This window comes from Barbatula barbatula, assembly GCF_947034865.1.
Source record: "Barbatula barbatula genome assembly, chromosome: 2".
NCBI classification, from domain to species: domain Eukaryota; kingdom Metazoa; phylum Chordata; class Actinopteri; order Cypriniformes; family Nemacheilidae; genus Barbatula; species Barbatula barbatula.
This window is the reverse complement of record NC_136767.1, coordinates 7,737,441-7,757,529: the sequence shown is the minus strand read 5'-3', so window position 1 is coordinate 7,757,529 and position 20,089 is coordinate 7,737,441. Positions and strand designations below refer to the sequence as shown.

The 20,089-nt window shown below is 37.6% G+C and overlaps 1 protein-coding gene across 2 annotated transcripts in view; it reads right to left on the bottom strand.

Moving 5' to 3' along the window:
* Positions 1–20,089, bottom strand: part of nol6 (nucleolar protein 6 (RNA-associated)) — a 76,136-nt gene that overhangs the window by 31,305 nt on the left and 24,742 nt on the right. For both annotated transcript variants that reach the window (XM_079447909.1, XM_079447910.1), the window contains 8 exons: positions 17,745–17,803; positions 17,568–17,669; positions 17,363–17,478; positions 16,208–16,385; positions 11,144–11,266; positions 10,909–11,057; positions 2,151–2,223; positions 1,937–2,077 (listed from right to left, as the gene is read on the bottom strand). In XM_079447909.1, coding sequence (XP_079304035.1) covers positions 1,937–2,077; positions 2,151–2,223; positions 10,909–11,057; positions 11,144–11,266; positions 16,208–16,385; positions 17,363–17,478; positions 17,568–17,669; positions 17,745–17,803 — 941 coding nt within the window. The remainder of the gene's footprint in view (positions 1–1,936; positions 2,078–2,150; positions 2,224–10,908; positions 11,058–11,143; positions 11,267–16,207; positions 16,386–17,362; positions 17,479–17,567; positions 17,670–17,744; positions 17,804–20,089) is intronic.

The following is a 20,089-nucleotide window of genomic DNA, read 5'->3' as shown; positions in this document are numbered from 1 at the left end:
ATATTGCTTGCATCCAAAGTGTTTTCTAAGGTCCTTACACTCATACTATTCTCAGATAAAGATTGGATGCAAGACTCTAATTCTAAGATCTTCTCTGTCAGCCTAGCTATTTCCCTGCATTTATCGCATGTAAAAACCCTTGCCACTGACAGAGAAGGCTAAGCTAAACATTTTACATGAGGTGCAAGTAACAATAATAAGAGAAGCCATAACTCACTGGATTTGAAGAGTAATTCCAATTTACCAAGGTTGCTCGATAAATCTTAGTATATACGCTTAGGAGAGAAACCATTAGCACACAAGACAACTAGAAGGCAATATGATATTTAGCAATGTAAAACAAAAGAGGAAATTCTTGGACAGGTGTGGAGAAAAGGTGGTCTAAAATGGAACAACACTCGAATAAATTTCGATCATGATTACCCCCAGATATCCTGAAAAAACGCAAAGATTACACACATGCAAAGAAAGCACTAAAAGACAGGAAGATCCTGTTCAAAACTCTGTACCCGGCGAAACTTCAGGTGTTTTATGAAAAAGAAACTGTTCTATACAACACAGCGGAGGAGGCAACAAAGGACTTGAAGGACCGAGGCTTTCAAGACATTGTCCAAGCGCAGAAGACCCTGCTGGAGCGTCTGTAGCAACGGACCTGGACAACTTAAAGTGGTCGAACTAATCCAGCGGAACATAACTCGACTCGTTTTTCAGAGCTTAATTACCACCAAAGCTTAGAAAGGATCCTTATATTAGGGGAAGTTCTTTTTTGTTCCATTTTTCTTTTCAAGACCCGTTTGTTATTGAAAATGTTCATAGGTTGTTCAATGTTAAAATGTGTAAAAAGTTACTGTATACGTAGGTCTATATGAGCCCAGCACAACACATTAACGAAGTAGGCCAGTCAATTAGATTAGTTACATATAATATTAATGGAGTCCACAATCCCATTAAAAGGAGCAAAATATACAAAAAATTAGAGCAAAATATTTTAAAAAATTAGAGACAAAATACAGGTAGCATTTCTGCAAGAGACCCATCAAAATCAAACGGAACATTCTAAGCTGGCTAGAAATGGTTTTAATTTTGTATTCTCGTCATCACACATATCCGGCAGGAGGAGGGGAGTGGCTATCCTGATAAAAAAAACTTAGATATGACCATCAGACTGCAGTTGAGGATAGGGAGGGGCGTTTTTTCTTAATCAAAGGCCAAACCTAGGGAGAACCAGTTAAGTTTGTGAATGTTTATGTACCCCCGTTGATGTATTTTATTTCATGAAAATATTTAAGATGATTCAGACAGAGTCACAAGGTACTTTGGTTTGTGGAGGAGATTTCAACTTAATTCTCAACTCAAAATTAGATACCTCTAAATTGTCGGAAAGAACGGGGATACAAATAGGAGAAGAACATAAAATAGACTTGTTCGCAGATGATGTGCTCATATATTAGAATAAACTTTAGGCTTAATATATCTTAATGATCTGGCAACATCATTAATAAATCTCATGTCAATGTTATATACATTTGGCTCTCTCTCAAGATATAGGCTGAATATGAAAAAAACATGTTATTTTCTATAATTGTATACCCATAGAAGACATAAGTACTAAGATTTATATCAACACAGAAATAATTAAATATTATTTAAAATGTTAAAGTTAAATAAACACACAAACTGCTATGTTGATATATCAAAGAATGTTTTAAAACCTATCAATTGTCACTTTCTTTAATCATCTAATTATTACAGTACTTAAAATATGTTTTTTGATTGAGCAACTAAAAGGGACGGTAGGCCTACACATGCACGATGAGGCGCAAATACGCATCATTTTGAGCCAGGAAAAACACTGAAGTTGTTAAAACTGATGGATAAAAGTATTTGCCAAATGCATAAATGTGAAACAAGCAAATGTAAAAGTTAAAGTAGTCACCTGTGTGCATCTTATGACTTTGTGGGCTCCTTGGACTGAGGTAATAGACAGTGGTAGACCCTCCAATTGCCAGAGTTTCCTGCTCAGATCTTCATAGGCCTGAATTACTTTCAGGCTCTCCTCCTCTCCTGTAGTAGAGTTCTAAAAAACAAAAATGCACTGTGGATTGTGGAATGCATTACACATTAAAAATGTAAAAAAATCCATAAAGTACCTCTTTGTCAACTGTGATGAGGCTGTCAAGCTGACCAACAAATCTGACACACGACTCCGGAATGTCTGCATGACTAAATCAAGATAAATAAACAAAATGATGGGTAAATTAAAAGGTATGACATTAATGATGTTACTGTATGGCATAGAATGCTGCAGACATTATGTCATTCTTGTATACACAAACCGGAATCATTTTAGCCTTGTTCTAGTTCCATCATATATATATATATATATATATATATATATATATATATATATATATATATATATGCAGAATTGAACCGTCCACGTAATCTTTCCGCCTAATTCACAACACGTGCGTACGCACACAAATTTGTATTTAACCTCGTCCTAACATTCGAATTTGGGAGTATTCTAAATGAACGGCCACGTGCACGAATTTAGTAATTCGCATAACACACACACAGTCCATCTCAATATTAGGGCTTTCTGCCTAAAATTTTCGCCATATTAGGGATTTTCCGCCTTTACCACCTACTCGCAAGTAATTCCAAGTGTGCAGTCCTCAAAATCAATTCATTCACAATAAAAACCCATTTATACAGACATGTAGTTTACGGAGTTGTATATGATATACATACACATATATATATAACTTATCCTGAGATGAAACATGCAGAAAGAGACTATTGTATTATATTGTATTGTACTGTACTGTACTGTACCGCACGCACCTACACACATTTCTGTATGAAAGTTTTTGTGTATCGTGATTTGTTCTTGAAAGCTTTTGTAAGCCGTTTTCATTCAGAAATTTGTCCATACGCATGCTTAGTGAATGAGACCCACTGCTTTTACGTTTCTTTAAAAAAGTGGTTGCTAATAAGTTGCTAAAAGAGACTACAGCTGTTACTAGAGGGCGTTAAACAGATCAATGTGGGGATTGCATTTAAGGCTCAGAATTCATAAATGTTGAATCAATTTATATTTTCTAGAAAAACTAAACGTGCAAGTTTCATAAACCCTGTTTAATATGGAGGACTAAAAATGACAGAAGGAAAAATAAATAAATAAATGCATAAATAATAGTGAAAATAAATAATTTTCGGTAATATAAATGGCTATTTCTGTATTTTTGCATGTATTTATTTATTTATTTATGCTTTTCTATATGTATTTATTTATGTATTTATGCATTTATTTATATATTTATGTATTTATGCATTTATTTATTTATACATTTTTATTTATACATTTATTTATTTCTGTATTTCCACATTTCTACATTTATTTATTTCTGTATTTCCACATTTCTACATTTATTTATTTCTGTATTTCCACATTTCTACATTTATTTTTCCCTGCGCCTGTATGCTAATTGAGTGGGGGGTGCCAACATCAGTCTGAAGAAGGATTGGTTAGAGCGATGTGATCGAATCTTGATTTCGCTGCCCTGTTTCGCTGGTACAAGCAAGCCTACTCAGTTATGCTGCTTGAGTATGTAGCCTGGATGGAGACTTTTGTTCAAGCAATTGCAAACGATTTAAGATCATTAGCGCAGGATTGTGAGAACAATGCGTCCAATGACTATCTCCAGTTTCGTTTGTGCAGAGCAATGGAGGATTTAGTTCAGATCAGTGCTGAAATGGATGTCGAAGTTGAGGTAGCAGTGCTAGAGAGTCTTCAAGAAATCCTCCGCCAACTTCACATTCTCTCCGGTACAGAACCGCGGTCAAGCCAGCCGCAGTTCGAAAATACACGGTCAAGCCAGCCGCCGTTTGATTCATTATGCGCGCATACTTAGTAAACTACGGTCATTTCTAGAAACACCGCTTTTAAAGCTTTATTTAAATGCGGATCGTCTGTGTGTCTCCTCAATATTATATATTTTGTTGTACGTTTAGAATTTCCGTAAATGAAGAACATTTTTGTCAGAATGTTTGCATTATGCATGTTGTGAAAGCAATGTCTCCGTCTGCAACATTTGTTTAACAGTTACTGTTACTGATATTTTCCGTCAAATAAAACGGGTTAAAATAGTTTTACCTGTAGCCTACTCCTGTGAAATTCTTTTTTTAATGTGTATCCTTTAGTAGATGTGTTGTTAGTGTCTAGATGATTAGCTACAAAATGCAAATACATGATTTTAATACAGTAACATAAGTTTGTACAAGTTTAACTGTGGAATGGCTTTTGAAAGCGTATTATAGCGTTTTGAAAAAACATGCTTTCCTACTATAATGACTTATAACTAATGGTAATGGTTTACTGTAGCATTTGGGAGAAATTGTCAGTTTTCCACTTTAAATCCCTATAGAAACATGATTTCTGATAAGTTTCAAAAATGGATGGTCAGTTCCAAAAGGGGGAATACCACACTATATGCACACCATATATGTCCTCATTTTACTGTAGCATTTGGGAGAAATGGCGATTTTCCCAATTTAAATGCCTATAGAAACATGATTTCTAATAAGTTTCACAAACAGATGGTCTCTTCCTGTAGGGGGCATCCCATACTATATGCACACAATATATGAACTTATTTTACTGTAGCATTTGGGAGAAATTGTAATTTATCCAATTTAAATGCCTATAGAAACTTGATTTCTAATAGGTTTCACAAACGGATGGTCGGATTCTGTAGGGGGCATCCCACACTATATACACACCATATATGACCTCATTTTACTGTAGCATTTGGGAGAAATTGTCATTTTTCCAATTTAAATGCCTGTAGAAACATGATTTCTAATAAGTTTCACAAACGGATGGTCGGTTCCTGTAGGCGGCATTCCACACTATATGCACACCATATATGGCCTCATTTTACTGTAGCATTTGGGAGAAATGGCGATTTTTCCAATTTAAATGCCTATAGAAACATGATTTATAATAAGTTTCACAGACAGATGGTCGGTTCCTGTAGGGGGCATCCCACACTATATGCACACCATATATGGCCTCATTTTACTGTAGCATTTGGGAGAAATTGCGATTTTTCCAATTTAAATGCCTATAGAAACATGATTTATAATAAGTTTCACAAACAGATGGTCGGTTCCTGTAGGGGGCATCCCACACTATATGCACACCATACTTGGACTCATTTTACTGTAGCATTTGGGAGAAATTGTCATTTCTCCACTTTAAATGCCTATAGAAACATGATTTCTAATAAGTTTCAAAAACGGATGGCCAAAATTGTAATTTTTCTGCATCAAAGGTTATAGACACATTAATTATAAATTGAAAGGTACATTCTCTGAAGAAATTGTAAAGTGGTGCTGATGTGGCAAAATGCTGGTGTTGGGCTAGGGGGATGACCCTTCAAACCACTAGTGAAACAAGTCAAGTCAAGTCAAGTCAGCTTTATTTATATAGCGCTTTTTACAATTTTCATTGTTACAAAGCAGCTGTACAAGAAAAAAAAATGACTATAAGTAAAACATAAAAGGTTATGGAATTCAAAACACAGGTCAAATATCAGACACACAATAAATTCCTATATGCAGTGTTAATTAAATAAGACAACCAAATTCTAGCAGCCCCCCGGCCAGGCAAAACAGTGCAAAACAGTATGCAAACGGTGGCGAGGAACCCAAAACTCCATTGGAGGAGAAAAAAAACCTCGGAGGGAAACCAGGCCTAACCAGGGGATTCCAGTTCCCCTCTGGCAAAAACTGCAGCCTCTGCACAAGCTCAACAGTGCTTGCACAACAACGCGAAAATAAAAAAAAATTAGATTTAAAATTATCATTAATAATCTAATAGTGGCTGAAGTTTTGTAGGGACGTCACTTCCTTCGTCCAGCATTTGTCAGGTCTAGGAATGGATTGCGCCCTGCCCGCTCCGCTCTTGTAACCTTGGAACAATGAGACAAGACTGGCTGAGAGTAGAGTACTGTTCTGCACTCTTTGATGCAACAAATGCATCAGTTGTTATTGGAAGTGTCCCTGGTTCCGGTTGATCTAACTAGTGCAGCCTAGATCTTTGAAATACATGTATTATGATAATCTAGTGTATGCAAGATTAAAAAGATGCGTCTTTAGTCTAGATTTAAACTGACAGAGTGTGTCCGCCTTCCGGACATTGCAGGGAAGACTGTTCCAAAGTTTAGGCGCTAGATAAGAAAAGGATCTGCCGCCTGCACTTGATTTTGAAATTCTAGGTTTTACCAACTGACCTGACGCCTGAGAGCGTAGTGCACGTGATGGACTATAATACGTAAGAAGTTCTCTCAAGTAGTGAGGAGCTAAACCATGCAAGGCTTTATAGGTAATAAGCAAGATTTTAAAATGTATGCGATGCTTTATAGGTAACCAGTGCAAGGTTGACAGAACCGGGCTAATATGCTCATACTTTTTTGTACGTGTAAGAACTCGAGCTGCCGCATTTTGGACCAGTTGGAGTTTTTGTAATAGGCCTGCAGGGCAACCACCTAATAGTGCATTACAGTAATCTAGTCTTGATGTCATAAAGGCATGTATAAGCTTCTCCACATCTGATGATGACAGCATATGACGTAATTTAGATATATTTTTAAGATGGAAAAACGCAATCTTACAGGTGTTGGCGACCTGGTTCTCAAATGACAGTACTATCGAATATAAAGCCAAGATTCTTAGCTGAAGATGAGGGTTTTATGGAACATCCATCAATAGTTAAGCAGTATTCTTGGTTGTTACGTAGGGCGGTTCTCGGTCCGATAAGTAACACTTCAGTTTTGTCCGAGTTCAGTAATAATAAACAGCCAACCCCCATGTCTCTACGATGTTCTGATGCAAAGATGAAGGTTTTGCTATTGGCCCTAACGGTTGCTAAGCTAAGCTGATTGGTTGCCATGGGCGTGGCTTGGCATTAAACAATTTATAAAACTCTGAGGTATAAGTGAAATGAACCAACTCCCATGTCTCTACGATGTTCTGATGCAGAGATATACATCTTGTAAAATAAGTAAAACTATTTGGTTGCAATGGGTGTGGCTTAAAAGCTTCACAATGATCCTGTGACAGACTAATTGAATGCCTGAGTCAAATGAGACCACCCCCTTGTCTCTATGTCACTGTGTTGACAAGATATCAATGTGGGCCATTTATAATGGAAGTCTATAGGATCGGTTGCTAAGTCCATGTAAATGGTTGCTATGGGCGTGGCTTCATATCTTTATGAAGTTCCTGGGATGCTGATTGGTTGCCTGGTACTGCTAAGTTATATCATGCGGGACATTTTAACTCCTTATATGGGCTTCCATTATAGTCAATGGGGCTTTTTGGGGGGCTCCAACGCCCCAGGGGTGCAACTTACGCCCCATTATGAGGTATGTTCTTACAGGGCCTGCCAGCCTCTTCAAATGTCGTTACCAGCATGTATCTCAACGAAATTCTCGCTCGGAGCTACGACCCGCCGAAATTTGTCGTAAAGTTAAGTCAATGGGATTTTTGGGGCGAGTTTTTGCCCCCTTATCACACCTGATCGCTTACAAAAGTCATCGCTCACCATTCCTCAATGAGCCAGACGATTTGACTAATCATTCATGGGTGTACGACCAAAGCTGCAGGACTAGTTACGGGCCGAAAAAAAATGTCACAATAATAATTATTTGTGCATATAGTGTTCCCTACAGGAACCGACCATCCGTTTGTGAAACTTATTAGAAATCGTGTTTCTATAGGCATTTAAAGTGGAAAAATGACAATTTCTCCCAAATGCTACAGTAAAATGAGTCCATATATGGTGTGCATATAGTGTGGGATGCCCCCTACAGGAACCGACCATCCGTTTTTGAAACTTATTAGAAATCATGTTTCTATTGGCATTTAAATTGGGAAAATCGCCATTTCTCCCAAATGCTACAGTAAAATGAGGACATATATGGTGTGCATATAGTGTGGTATTCCCCCTTTTGGAACCGACAATCCATTTTTGAAACTTATTAGAAATCATGTTTCTATAGGGATTTAAAGTGGAAAACTGACAATTTCTCCCAAATGCTACAGTAAACCATTACCATTAGTTATAAGTCATTATAGTAGGAAAGCATGTTTTTTCAAAACGCTATAATACGCTTTCAAAAGCCATTCCACAGTTAAACTTGTACAAACTTATGTTACTGTATTAAAATCATGTATTTGCATTTTGTAGCTAATCATCTAGACACTAACAACACATCTACTAAAGGATACACATTAAAAAAAGAATTTCACAGGAGTAGGCTACAGGTAAAACTATTTTAACCCGTTTTATTTGACGGAAAATATCAGTAACAGTAACTGTTAAACAAATGTTGCAGACGGAGACATTGCTTTCACAACATGCATAATGCAAACATTCTGACAAAAATGTTCTTCATTTACGGAAATTCTAAACGTAAAACAAAATATATAATATTGAGGAGACACACAGACGATCCGCATTTAAATAAAGCTTTAAAAGCGGTGTTTCTAGAAATGACCGTAGTTTACTAAGTATGCGCGCATAATGAATCAAACGGCGGCTGGCTTGACCGTGTATTTTCGAACTGCGGCTGGCTTGGCCGCGGTTCTGTACCGGAGAGAATGTGAGGTTGGCGGAGGATTTCTTGAAGACTCTCTAGCACTGCTACCTCAACTTCGACATCCATTTCAGCACTGATCTGAACTAAATCCTCCATTGCTCTGCACAAACGAAACTGGAGATAGTCATTGGACGCATTGTTCTCACAATCCTGCGCTAATGATCTTAAATCGTTAGCAATTGCTTGAACAAAAGTCTCCATCCAGGCTACATACTCAAGCAGCATAACTGAGTAGGCTTGCTTGTACCAGCGAAACAGGGCAGCGAAATCAAGATTCGATCACATCGCTCTAACCAATCCTTCTTCAGACTGATGTTGGCACCCCCCACTCAATTAGCATACAGGCGCAGGGAAAAATAAATGTAGAAATGTGGAAATACAGAAATAAATAAATGTAGAAATGTGGAAATACAGAAATAAATAAATGCATAAATACATAAATATATAAATAAATGCATAAATACATAAATAAATACATATAGAAAAGCATAAATAAATAAATAAATACATGCAAAAATACAGAAATAGCCATTTATATTACCGAAAATTATTTATTTTCACTATTATTTATGCATTTATTTATTTATTTTTCCTTCTGTCATTTTTAGTCCTCCGTAGGTTAATCACACACCTTCTACTTTGTGATCTTCCAAAAGCCTATGGGGAAAAGTCCATAGGGTTTTGCATAAGGGAACTAGTGCAAAGCAAGATTTCCTGGTTGGCGTACAAAAACACTTTCTATTCAGTGCATTACCATAACATTCTAATGCTTACATTTTTACCAGGTTCTCTCTCCTTTTCACTAATGAAATCCAACAATTTCTCTACCATTGAGCAGTGGTGCAAAATTAAATAACAAGGTCTAGCCGTTGAGGTCCACTTGAATGGAAAGTGCATGGATCTTAAGGGCCAGGGATGAGAACATCTAAATTAGGGCATATTTGAGGTATTCCTACAATTTGGTAGTTTCTGGGCTTTGAAACTCCTCAAATGAAACTATTTCTGTTCATTATATTGTTTTTAGCAAATATTTGTTTCATATGGGTATGATGGAGATGTCAAAATTTTATGTCAAGCATAAACAAAGTGAAACTTTATAGAAATATTTTTTCCACCCGTCATGGACAACCTAATAGACCTATGATATGCGATTGTGTTTATTATGTATAGTAATCCTTGTGTTAACACACAGACAATATACTGTCAGACTATACAAGATACATATATTGGCCAAATGGAAAATTAAAAAAAGACCCCATATTTCAAAAGAGTGCTGAAACCCTATTGTAATTAGGGGTTCAAGTGTGTAGCTACGAAACCTACAATCTCGTACCAAATTTTGTGCCAGTCGGACACATTTTGTAGATTGTATGTAGAGTAACTCTTCACCAAATGTTAATTAAATATTTTTAGTTTTTTATCAAAGGGTCACGTGACTATTTTCAACAAAAAGAGGTATGTTTCATTATGAGCATAACTTGTAGGTCTCATACAAATTTGGTCACGTTATAAGGAATTTCACTGTTTCAAGTGCTTTTCCCCATGTTCTTAAACCCAACATCAGACATGTGCACATATATTTAGAGTTTGAACGTGTAGCGATAGAAACCCATTGTATTTGTATGTTTTATTCTTCTCCTTATTAGAGTTTGAGCATATTTAAACAGTATCTGAATATTTCATTAGCTGTTAGGTTAGCTGTTCAGCACTAATTTCTTGTTAGGAAATAATACATTTGACAGATTCCGTGCCATTCCATGTTGTACAGCCTATCTGTTTTTATGCCTGGATTCCTCGATTCCGTCCGCGTTTTCCGAAAATTACTATGAGTAATTGAGCTTGGTCTCGGCCGATACAGATACTGGTATCGGTTCATACATAATAAAAGGGCAAGCATTGATTAAAATACATCCCAGGGGACATGACAAAGTGACTATTAGTCAATAATTAAATAAACTGTCAAATTTGTCTGTTAGGAGGATAATAGTATGTGTGACATAATAAAGAGGTTCTTACTTTTTTTATATACAGAATAAGAATTAAAATCGTGTTAACAAAAAATTGGGAAGGTAAATGTTGGAATTGAATGACTTACTCAATATAAAAAACAAGAACTTTCATATTTCCTAAATTTTCTAAAATTTTCAGGTTTTAAACTTCGCAAAACCTTGTAATTTTTGGAGCAAATCCTTCCTTCAAAATTTCAGTTAAGTTCAGTAAATAAATGTAGCAGACATACAGCTGTAGTAGGTGAGAAATGATCTCCCCTAAAACGAGTCTCTTCTGACAGACAGAGCTTCCAGACCACAGCACTGCTTCAGTGATGGCTCCATCCTGAAACCGTCGCAACTCTGACCGAGAACCCCACATCTGCCTAAATTCTGTAGCCTGAAAACAGCAAAAACATGAGTGGTTTCTATGTATTCTGCAGAATATACAAACTCTAATTTCTGTGCATATGTGGGTTAATTTACCTTGAGACTATCTGCTGGTGGTCCTCTCTCCAGACAACAAAGAGCATGTTGAAGGTTTAGCAGCAGTCCAACGCATAATGGTGGTTGGTTCTTGTGCTTTGGAGGTGCACTGTCTACAGACCACTGAAAATCAACGAGAAAGAAAACATCTAAATATAGCTGCAAACAACGTTAACAGGCCCAATCACTACAGTGCCATGCAGTGGCTCATCGAAATTTTTCTCTAGTATTGTTTTTATTAAAAAAATTATGATGTATGTAAAGCTGCTTTGCAACCATAAAAATTGTGAAAAGCTCAATATAAATAAAATAGAATATCCAAAAAATAGAGACCATTTATGATAACAAGCAAGAAGAAGACAAAAAGAACTGTTACTTGGCTAAACCTGTAACTCCAATATTTTGGATTTAGAATGCGATATAACTCAACCGCTAGATGTCAATGTCCCATACGATTTATTTAAATGTGACGGACTACGTTCTCACTACAAGCCTTCATGTTCAATTCAGATTTTTTGCTCAGATCAAATGTTTTGTTCGGCTGTTCACACTTTTTTTAAAATGTGGCCAATATCAGATTCCAGTGTCAACTCATGATGGTTATAAACAGAATCGCATGCGCAAAACAACAATAACACGCAGCACGCTGTCATAGAGAAAGTAAGGGTCAAGTCAGCGGATGTGTTTGACTAGGCACTGCTGAGCTGAATTTGAGAGCACTCCCAGAGCATTCCTTTTACGTGGTATGTGCAAGCAGTGCAGTGTGGGCCGGCCAGTCTACTCTCAGGGTGTGCACAAGCCGGTCTGCACGAGTAGAACACACCTATAGCTTATGTTTTACCACTGTATCAACAGGCGTGAGTGGTAGACACAAAGTGATAAAAGACAATAGGAACCATTAATGCGTTTGTCATATTACATTGTGCCGTATCCTGTGGCAATAGTTCTTATACTAAAAACATTTGCGGCTTGCAATTTTGAAGTAATTTGCAAGTGAAACTCTTCCTGCTACCAGTTGATTGCTGACTGGTCACATTAATGTGATCTGACCCCTGACCTAACATAGACCTGAAGCTTGGTCAAAATCATCTAATGTATTCCGATGATTACACACTTCCTGATTTACTTATTTTGCTATGAATGTATTGCCTTAGTGGGGAGTCAACTGCTTAAAGCTTCTTTGTTTCCACATCATGGAGGATCTAACATGGTCCGTCCTCATCAAAGCTATTGAGAAGGCGGTTCGCCAACGGCTCGAGACTGCTGAGAGATTAGGAATATGCAATCACACCCTCAAACAAATCTACACCAGCACTGTGGAGAGCATCATAACTCGCTGCATCACCACCTATACGGAAACGGCATTGCCAGGGGTTAAAGCAAAACAAATCCTGAGCATGGGTTGTGAGAGTAGACATACACGTATACGTATTTGACAAACAAAAAAGATTACTTTATTTGAAAATAATTTACTTTCAAAACTGGTTTATGGATGATCAACGAATTATCCAGAGTGAGGCTTTAAATAACAAAATTATGTTTCTTTTGCGTTCACAAGTGGCAAATATTCCTTTTTCCCCGGCAAATCCATCATTGGGGAAAAAATTAATTGCAGATGTCGTTTTTAATAAATGTAAACATTTTATCTAGATTATATAATCTTTGTTTAAATTTAAGTGGTGCAACAAAACTAGAATTAAAATAAAACTAGATTATATCTATAGTCCATTTACTTTGAAGACATAGGTGGGGATTAGAGGTGTATAAAGGTGATCTGTCTGTACACATCGCAGGCACGTGTCCTCTTTTTACTTACCGGGATTTGATTATTGCTTTATAAAGAGCTGCATTGAAAGCAGATATAAAAACATTTAAAGGTAACAATCCCCAGTTTAGATTTCAGTCTATATTTAAATATTCAACTTCTTTGGGGTAGATTCGTTTTCTGAACTCCAAGGTGAATGTATGTCAGTTACGGATTGCTCAACCGTCTATTTTTGAGCTCCATGGAAGACGACCCAGGAGCTCAAAAAAAAGCCAGACTGGAATTTGCCAAAATTCATATTGACAAGCCACAATCCTTCTGGGAGAATGTCCATTGGACAGAGGAGTCAAAACTGGAGCATTTTGGCAAGTCACAACAACCATGTTCACTGATGAGAAATTCTAGCTTTCAAAGAAATGAACACCATAACAACAGTGAAACATGGAGGAGCTAACCATGGGCAGGTATGAGATTCTGACGGTATGATGACCTTGAGCAAACCTATCACGGTTTGACGGTATCATGGTATTGCTATTACAGGGCTCCATGTCTTTTTTTAAACCTGACCTTTTAGGAGCGCAAGCAAAAAATTTAGGGGCACATTTATATCATCCTGCAATGCAATTAATCACATTTTACCCCAAAATCACTGTTTTACTGACACTGAAAAAATGAGTTACTGATTTGGTTCTGCTTAATAAAAAAAAGAGGAAGAGTCTACAGAGAAGCTTTGTTATTGATTGGTGCTAAATAGAGTGTCTGTAATCTGAATTACAGATTTATGGTTTACGGCATTAAACATGAAAGCAAACTGAAAGGTCTAGTTTTATTACGTTCTTATGATTTTATTGCATATTAAGGACACTTTTACTCATGTTCACAACACATGTAAATATAACGACAACTAGAGGCAGGCTTGCATTCTACTCGTCTTTAGACGTGAAACAACTAGAACAAAAATGCTATCTTTCTACACATTTATTTTTCACGATGCAGGAATGTAAGCATGTTCACCTAGTTCAAACAAGTTCATGTTAGGCTAGTTGATTAGCAATGTTATTTGCCTTGGTAGAAAGCCAAATAGTATTTATTTAAACAGTGCTAAGCATGCTAACTCTCTTAGATGGTTGGCAATGTTAATTTAAAGGCCATGTTCTGACTTGACTTTAAGCTGCTAGTGTCTGTTTTCCATTATAATCCTATGGAGTGAGCATTTATAATGTGCCAGCACCAACGTTTTTTTCTACAGCTCAGAGCATCTGTTGATGTTGAAAAGTTCTACTTTTCTGAAAAAAAACGTATTTTTTGGTGGCAATTTACACCCCTTCTAGATCCTTAAGATCTGAAAATAAGCAGTTGCTTTGTACTACCAGGACTAAATATATACATGGGGTGATAGAGCATTTTCTCGAGCAGGTCCTAAACTGTGGAATGACCTCCCTCAATCGATAAGCTCTGCCAAAACCTTCAAAGAATAAAAAAAGGCATCACTGACCGTATATATATATGTGTGTGTGGATCCTTCAAAAAAAATCAGTGGAGTACACAGGCATACACTAGTCAAGATATAGTTCTTTGCATGCAGTGCAGCAAGGTGGGAATAAAATGTTTGATATCTTAAATTTATTGTGTTGGCATGGCAACACCATTTAAGTCAAAAGGGGCAACAAGTCTCTCAAGGTGTCTCCTATCATCTGCATTGTTGTGCCCGTGGCAGGTCAGACATGCAATAACTAGTTTGATTTCTAAATTATAAAAACGTCACCCTTCACCCAGCCAGCCAGCAAGCTAGGGACCAGGGGATCTACCCCCACTCTGCAACTAACACCGTAGAACCAGAACCCTGGTTACCGTAGCGAGCAACACCAAATAATCAAGATAAGACTATTTTACGACCCAATGGAATGTATGGAGACGTGCTCTCTTTATTCACTGGGGGAACAGAATACAGTCCTATATCCAGTTATAAAGAAATGTACATATATCCACAGTATATAACAAGAACATCAATAAAGTTAATGTTTAACTTCTGGAATTACTAGATTTGTAGTAACTCATTTAACCAAGATGATATGTAGATCATGTTTTGGGTCTATGAGATGCATTTGTGATTTCCTTAATGTTTGTTGTGTTTTGGGAAATTCTTTCTATATTAGTTTTTCCACTCATGGAAGTTTTCTTTGAGGGAATCCAATCAGCTTCCAAATGCAAAACGTGCTGGAAATGCAAAGACAATTTACTTTGACCCAATCAGAAGAGGGCACCTTTGGAGGAAGTCACAGTCACATCTGTAGGAGGTGACAAATAATCCACCAGCAGAAGAGACAATGGTCTCTCAGTTTTTGCCAGGCTGTGGCCTTGTCTTTCCAGATACAGACAATCTGCATCAACTGGTTCTCTCTGATCACATCCAGCCAAGATCAACTGGAGCCTCAACAAACTGCATGAGGACACTTTCTTTCTTTTGATAGGCAAGACATGCAAGTATTATACTTGGTCTCAAAAGGATTAATGATGCTCTATGCATCCATTAATGAGACTAATAAAGGTGCTACACCAATAAAACTGATTTTTGTTCAGGCTATTGATCTTCTGAATATCAAATAATGCCATAAATCCATGCTCCGTTCTTCTCTGCTTCAGCTTCAACCTTCTTCCAATGATAAACTGTGTGTGTGTGTGTATATTAGATTAGTGTGTGTCTAGTCTAGGTAACAAAGTCCCGTTTTATGTCACAAGTGACGTTGTTTGTAGTTCAAGCTCATAATTCGGAGTCCCTAATCATGCTGATTCTTGCTACCTGCTTGTAATGCTACGTGTTTTCCCAAATCATGAACTTGATCCAGATAAGTAGAATTGATCATAATTGATTAAAATCCCAATTTGGGCTGATAATTTTTTCCCTTGCAAAGGATGGTGGAGAATATACTACTTGTAATAAAAGCTCATGAAAATTCTTACAACTTTGGTTGAGAATAGTGTTTAAATAATACTGTTCCTGATTGAATCCCTACAGCATTCATCAAATAATATTGATTAATCTTGGACTAAACCGTGTTTAGTTGTAGAGGCCTATCACATAGATGTAACTATTGTGCACGTCAGTCAAAGCATTACCACCTGGCAGCAGGAAGTTTGTCACTTATATAATTTTAAAGTAGTCCACTGATATTTACAAACTTAAATGCACCTGCTGCTCGCAGCTATATTTTCCATTGTCAAGACCTACTGAAGCAGCTATTAATTTTGCAATCACATTTATGAATCTTTTTTGTTTTAAACAAAAAAATGTTATCTACCTCTGGGTCAGGAGGCAGTGAATGTGCCAGAAGGTGGATCCTTTCTCCAAGCCCTTGTTGCAAGAGGGACAAAATGAAAGGAAATGCAGCGAGGACATAGTTCCCACTGTGGTCCATGAGCTCATTGAGCAATGAAAGCTTCTTACAGGAAGCCTGCAACTTGACCAGCTCACTGAGGCTAGGAGAGAACAACAGGGAAAGAGAGCGAATGACAAACTTTATGTCTGTCCACAGCAAAAACATGCAAAGCAAAAAATTCTCTCACCCCATTAGCAGATTATTTTGTTCGTTTAAAAACATTCATCTTTTATAAAAATGCCTAAAAAAACATTATTGGACCAAATCTTAATTAGGGTTGGGCTTTGTTTACATTTCATAAATTCACATTTCGATTCCGCTTAGCGGAGTGCTTAGCTTTTGGTAGCAGTTGTTAGCTCAGTTATAAAGTTAGCCTTTTATTTCTTGTAGCATGCAGGTATTATAACAGTTGGAGTAGAATTAGGATTCCCAATCCTAGTCTTAAAACAATGGCAAATTTTCTGTTAACTCATTTGCATTTTAGTCTAGAATTAGTTTTAAAGGGATTATCCACCCAAAAATGCCATTGAACCAAAAATGTACTAAATGCATTTTCCTGTTGAACCAAAAATTATATATTTTGAATCTTTTTTTATCAAACAGTTCAAGGGGCACTTTTGACTACAATTTAAAATGTTCTTAATATGGCAGTCAATGGTGATTCAGAACTGTTTGTTGCTAACATTATTTCAAAATATCTCTCGATGTTCAACCGAACAAATAAATGTATACATGTTTGGAACAAGTAGAGGGCAAGTAATTCATGACAGAATTGTCATTGTTTAGTGGAGTATCCCTTTAAAGGCAGAGTGTCCGATTTCCGAATTACTCGTTTAGACAAAGTCGGCTGAGTACCAAAATACCTTGTAGCCAATCAGCACATGGGACAGACATTAGTTGAGCCGAGCGCTGATGAAAGCGAAAGATGGGGGTGTGTTTATTTTGGTGATTTGAACATCAACAACGGCTAAGCAAAATCAGACTTTAAGCCCTTACTGAAAAATCGGCCATAGATCTTTTAGTAAAAAAAGACTACAGGAAAATTCAAATAGCAAATTTCAGGTAGCAAATACTTACTAGAAAACATTATCATATGTTCTGATCATGGTTTTGGTCGTCATAAACAAAGCCTGGAAGCAGTCGACTGTAGGATCATCCCATATTTTAAGCGAAAGCAACGCCTCATGTTGTATCTGATAAATACATAAAAAATATTTAGACTGAATTATGCTAATAAACTGCTTAGTTAATGAATATCACATAGATGTCAAGAAGTCCCCACTTGTTTGTAGGTAAAAGTTGTCATGTCAGCACATAGATTAAGGTGTCCAGAAGGGTCCACAAAAACCACAGAGAAAGCCATATGGAATTCAGGTATTGAGGGCTAAAGCAGAATAAAAAACACATTTAACAATGCAGTACAAAACATTAAGTAACAACAGAATTCAGTTCTACTCACTGCTTTTGTGACAGCATTCTTGGCCAAGGTGATACCGTTCTTTGTAAGATCTGTGGAAGCTGAAAACAAAATTATAACAGAATAATATAGAAGGCACTGCTTTGCAATACTTTTACCATTGCGGCAGTTGTGTCAACTACTTTTTTACCTCAAAGTGGCTGTGTGATCATAGACCTTCAAGTGAAAACTGACAAGTTAAAGATCATTATATCCTATAAGCAAGGACGGGGCATGCTGGCCAAGTTGAATTTACTGTAGTTATGTTCCTCAACACTAGGGGCAACGATCTCAGAAAGGAGGGCAAGGACTCTAATACAAGCAGAAAGTAAGAGAGATTGGGGATGTTGGAGTGAGGGGAGAAAGTTTTTCATTGTTTGTAAAGGCCAGAGATGGAAATGGTTATTTTTCTATCAAATCCCTGAGATTTATGTGATAAATTGTATGTTACATGAGGTTTAGTCAAGTTGCTCTATTAGACTGTGTACGATAAATTGAAGTGCCAGAAGTGCTGTTATATACCGATCGCCCATGGATTATTCTTTGACTGATTCATCGAGCCGATCGCTTGTATTGGAACACTTGGGACAAATCGTTGGCAATGGCCAAACAACGTTGAGAACAGGTTTTTGTGGAGCGTATTGCAAGGACTGGTTTCATATAACTGATTTGTAGATATTATGGAGAGGGGTTGAAGTGGTTGTTTGATGTGGAGTTTAATTGTTTGTATACACTATGATACTTTAATACATTAAGCATAAAAACTCAATGGATTGTATCCAATATTCTTTGTGTGACTTTCATTAAACAAATGTTTGAGATAGTGTGTTACAATGTGACATAACTTTTCTTTTCCTTTTTAACACTGTGGAGCAACAAACGGTTGAGGTAAATATACGCTGCCTACTGTACTGGAGTGTGGGCCAGAGTTTAGCCATGTGATGTAATGACAAGCGCAACAACTTACGTTATGAGAGAAAGGTTTCATTATTAACCTTACCTTCTATGGGTTTTGTACAAGTAAAAACACATTAAACAAAGCTTTCAATTGTCTTCAAGTGCAGCACAATCAAAGCTGTACAATACATTCCCCCCAAGCCAACCAGGGCAGGCACTCAAGGAACTGTATGGTAATATAAGTGAGCAGGAAACCGCGTACCCAGATGAGGCGTGTTGTTACAGGGGACTTTAACAAAGCCAACTTGAGAACAATAGTTCCAAAATACTTCCAACAACACGTGTGGTGATCGTGTTTTGGACCAGTGTAATTCTCCCTTCCGGGACGCCTACAAATCCCTCCCCCGCCCAGCTCTTCCGTTATGCTCATGCCTGCTTATAGGCAGAAACCGAAACGAGAAGCACCCACCCTCAGGACATTTCAATGCTGGTCGGACCATCGGACGCTATATTACAGGACTGTTTTGATCACGTGGACTGGGACATGTTCCGGGCAGCATCTGATGACGACAGAGGCGTACTCCGATACTGTAACATATTTCATCACCAAGTGTGTAGAGGATGTAGTACTGACAAAAACAATCTGCATCTACCCCGACCTCTCTACTCCTATCGACGGGTGAATATCGGCAATATGGGTCCCGATGGCATCCCAGGCCGTGTGCTCCCGATCATGCACATAACAGCTAAAGTTTCCCGGTGTTCACATCACTGAGGATCTCACATGGTCCGCTCACACAGATGCAGTCCTTAAAGAAAACACACCAATGCCTTTACCTCCAAGACTGCTGAGTTTGGAATGAGCCCAGCATCGTCAGAACATTCTACACCTGCACTGTGGAGCATTTCCGCAGTGCTTCTTCCCTCAGGCTGTCAGGCTTCTGAACCATCAGAACTAATACACCCTACAGCATACTCCCACATTACGGTATGACACACACTGCACTTTGCCCTGTGTTTTCAGCTGTGGCCTAATGGTTAGAGCGTTGGGCTTGTGATCAGAAGGTTGCCGGTTCTAATCTCAGTGCCAGCAGGTCATGACTGAAGTGTCCTTGAGCAAGGCACCTTACCCCTGATTGCTCTGCAGTAATGTGCCACTGTATAAAAAAACTACTTGTAAGTCGCTTTGGATAAAAGCGTCTGCCAAATGAATAAATGTAAATTGTAAAAACTTCACCCTTCACCCAGCCAGCAAGCTAGGGACCAGGGGATCTATCCCCACTCTGCAACAGACACCGCTCTCAAGAATTTCACTCACCAAGGCACTTGTGCTGTGCTGATGTGACAGTAAAAGTGATTTGATTTGAACTCAACATCATCAGGATCAACGCAGACCTGATGGAACATTCCTTTAATGTCTCACATGAAAGCTACAACTTTGCGGAACCTGA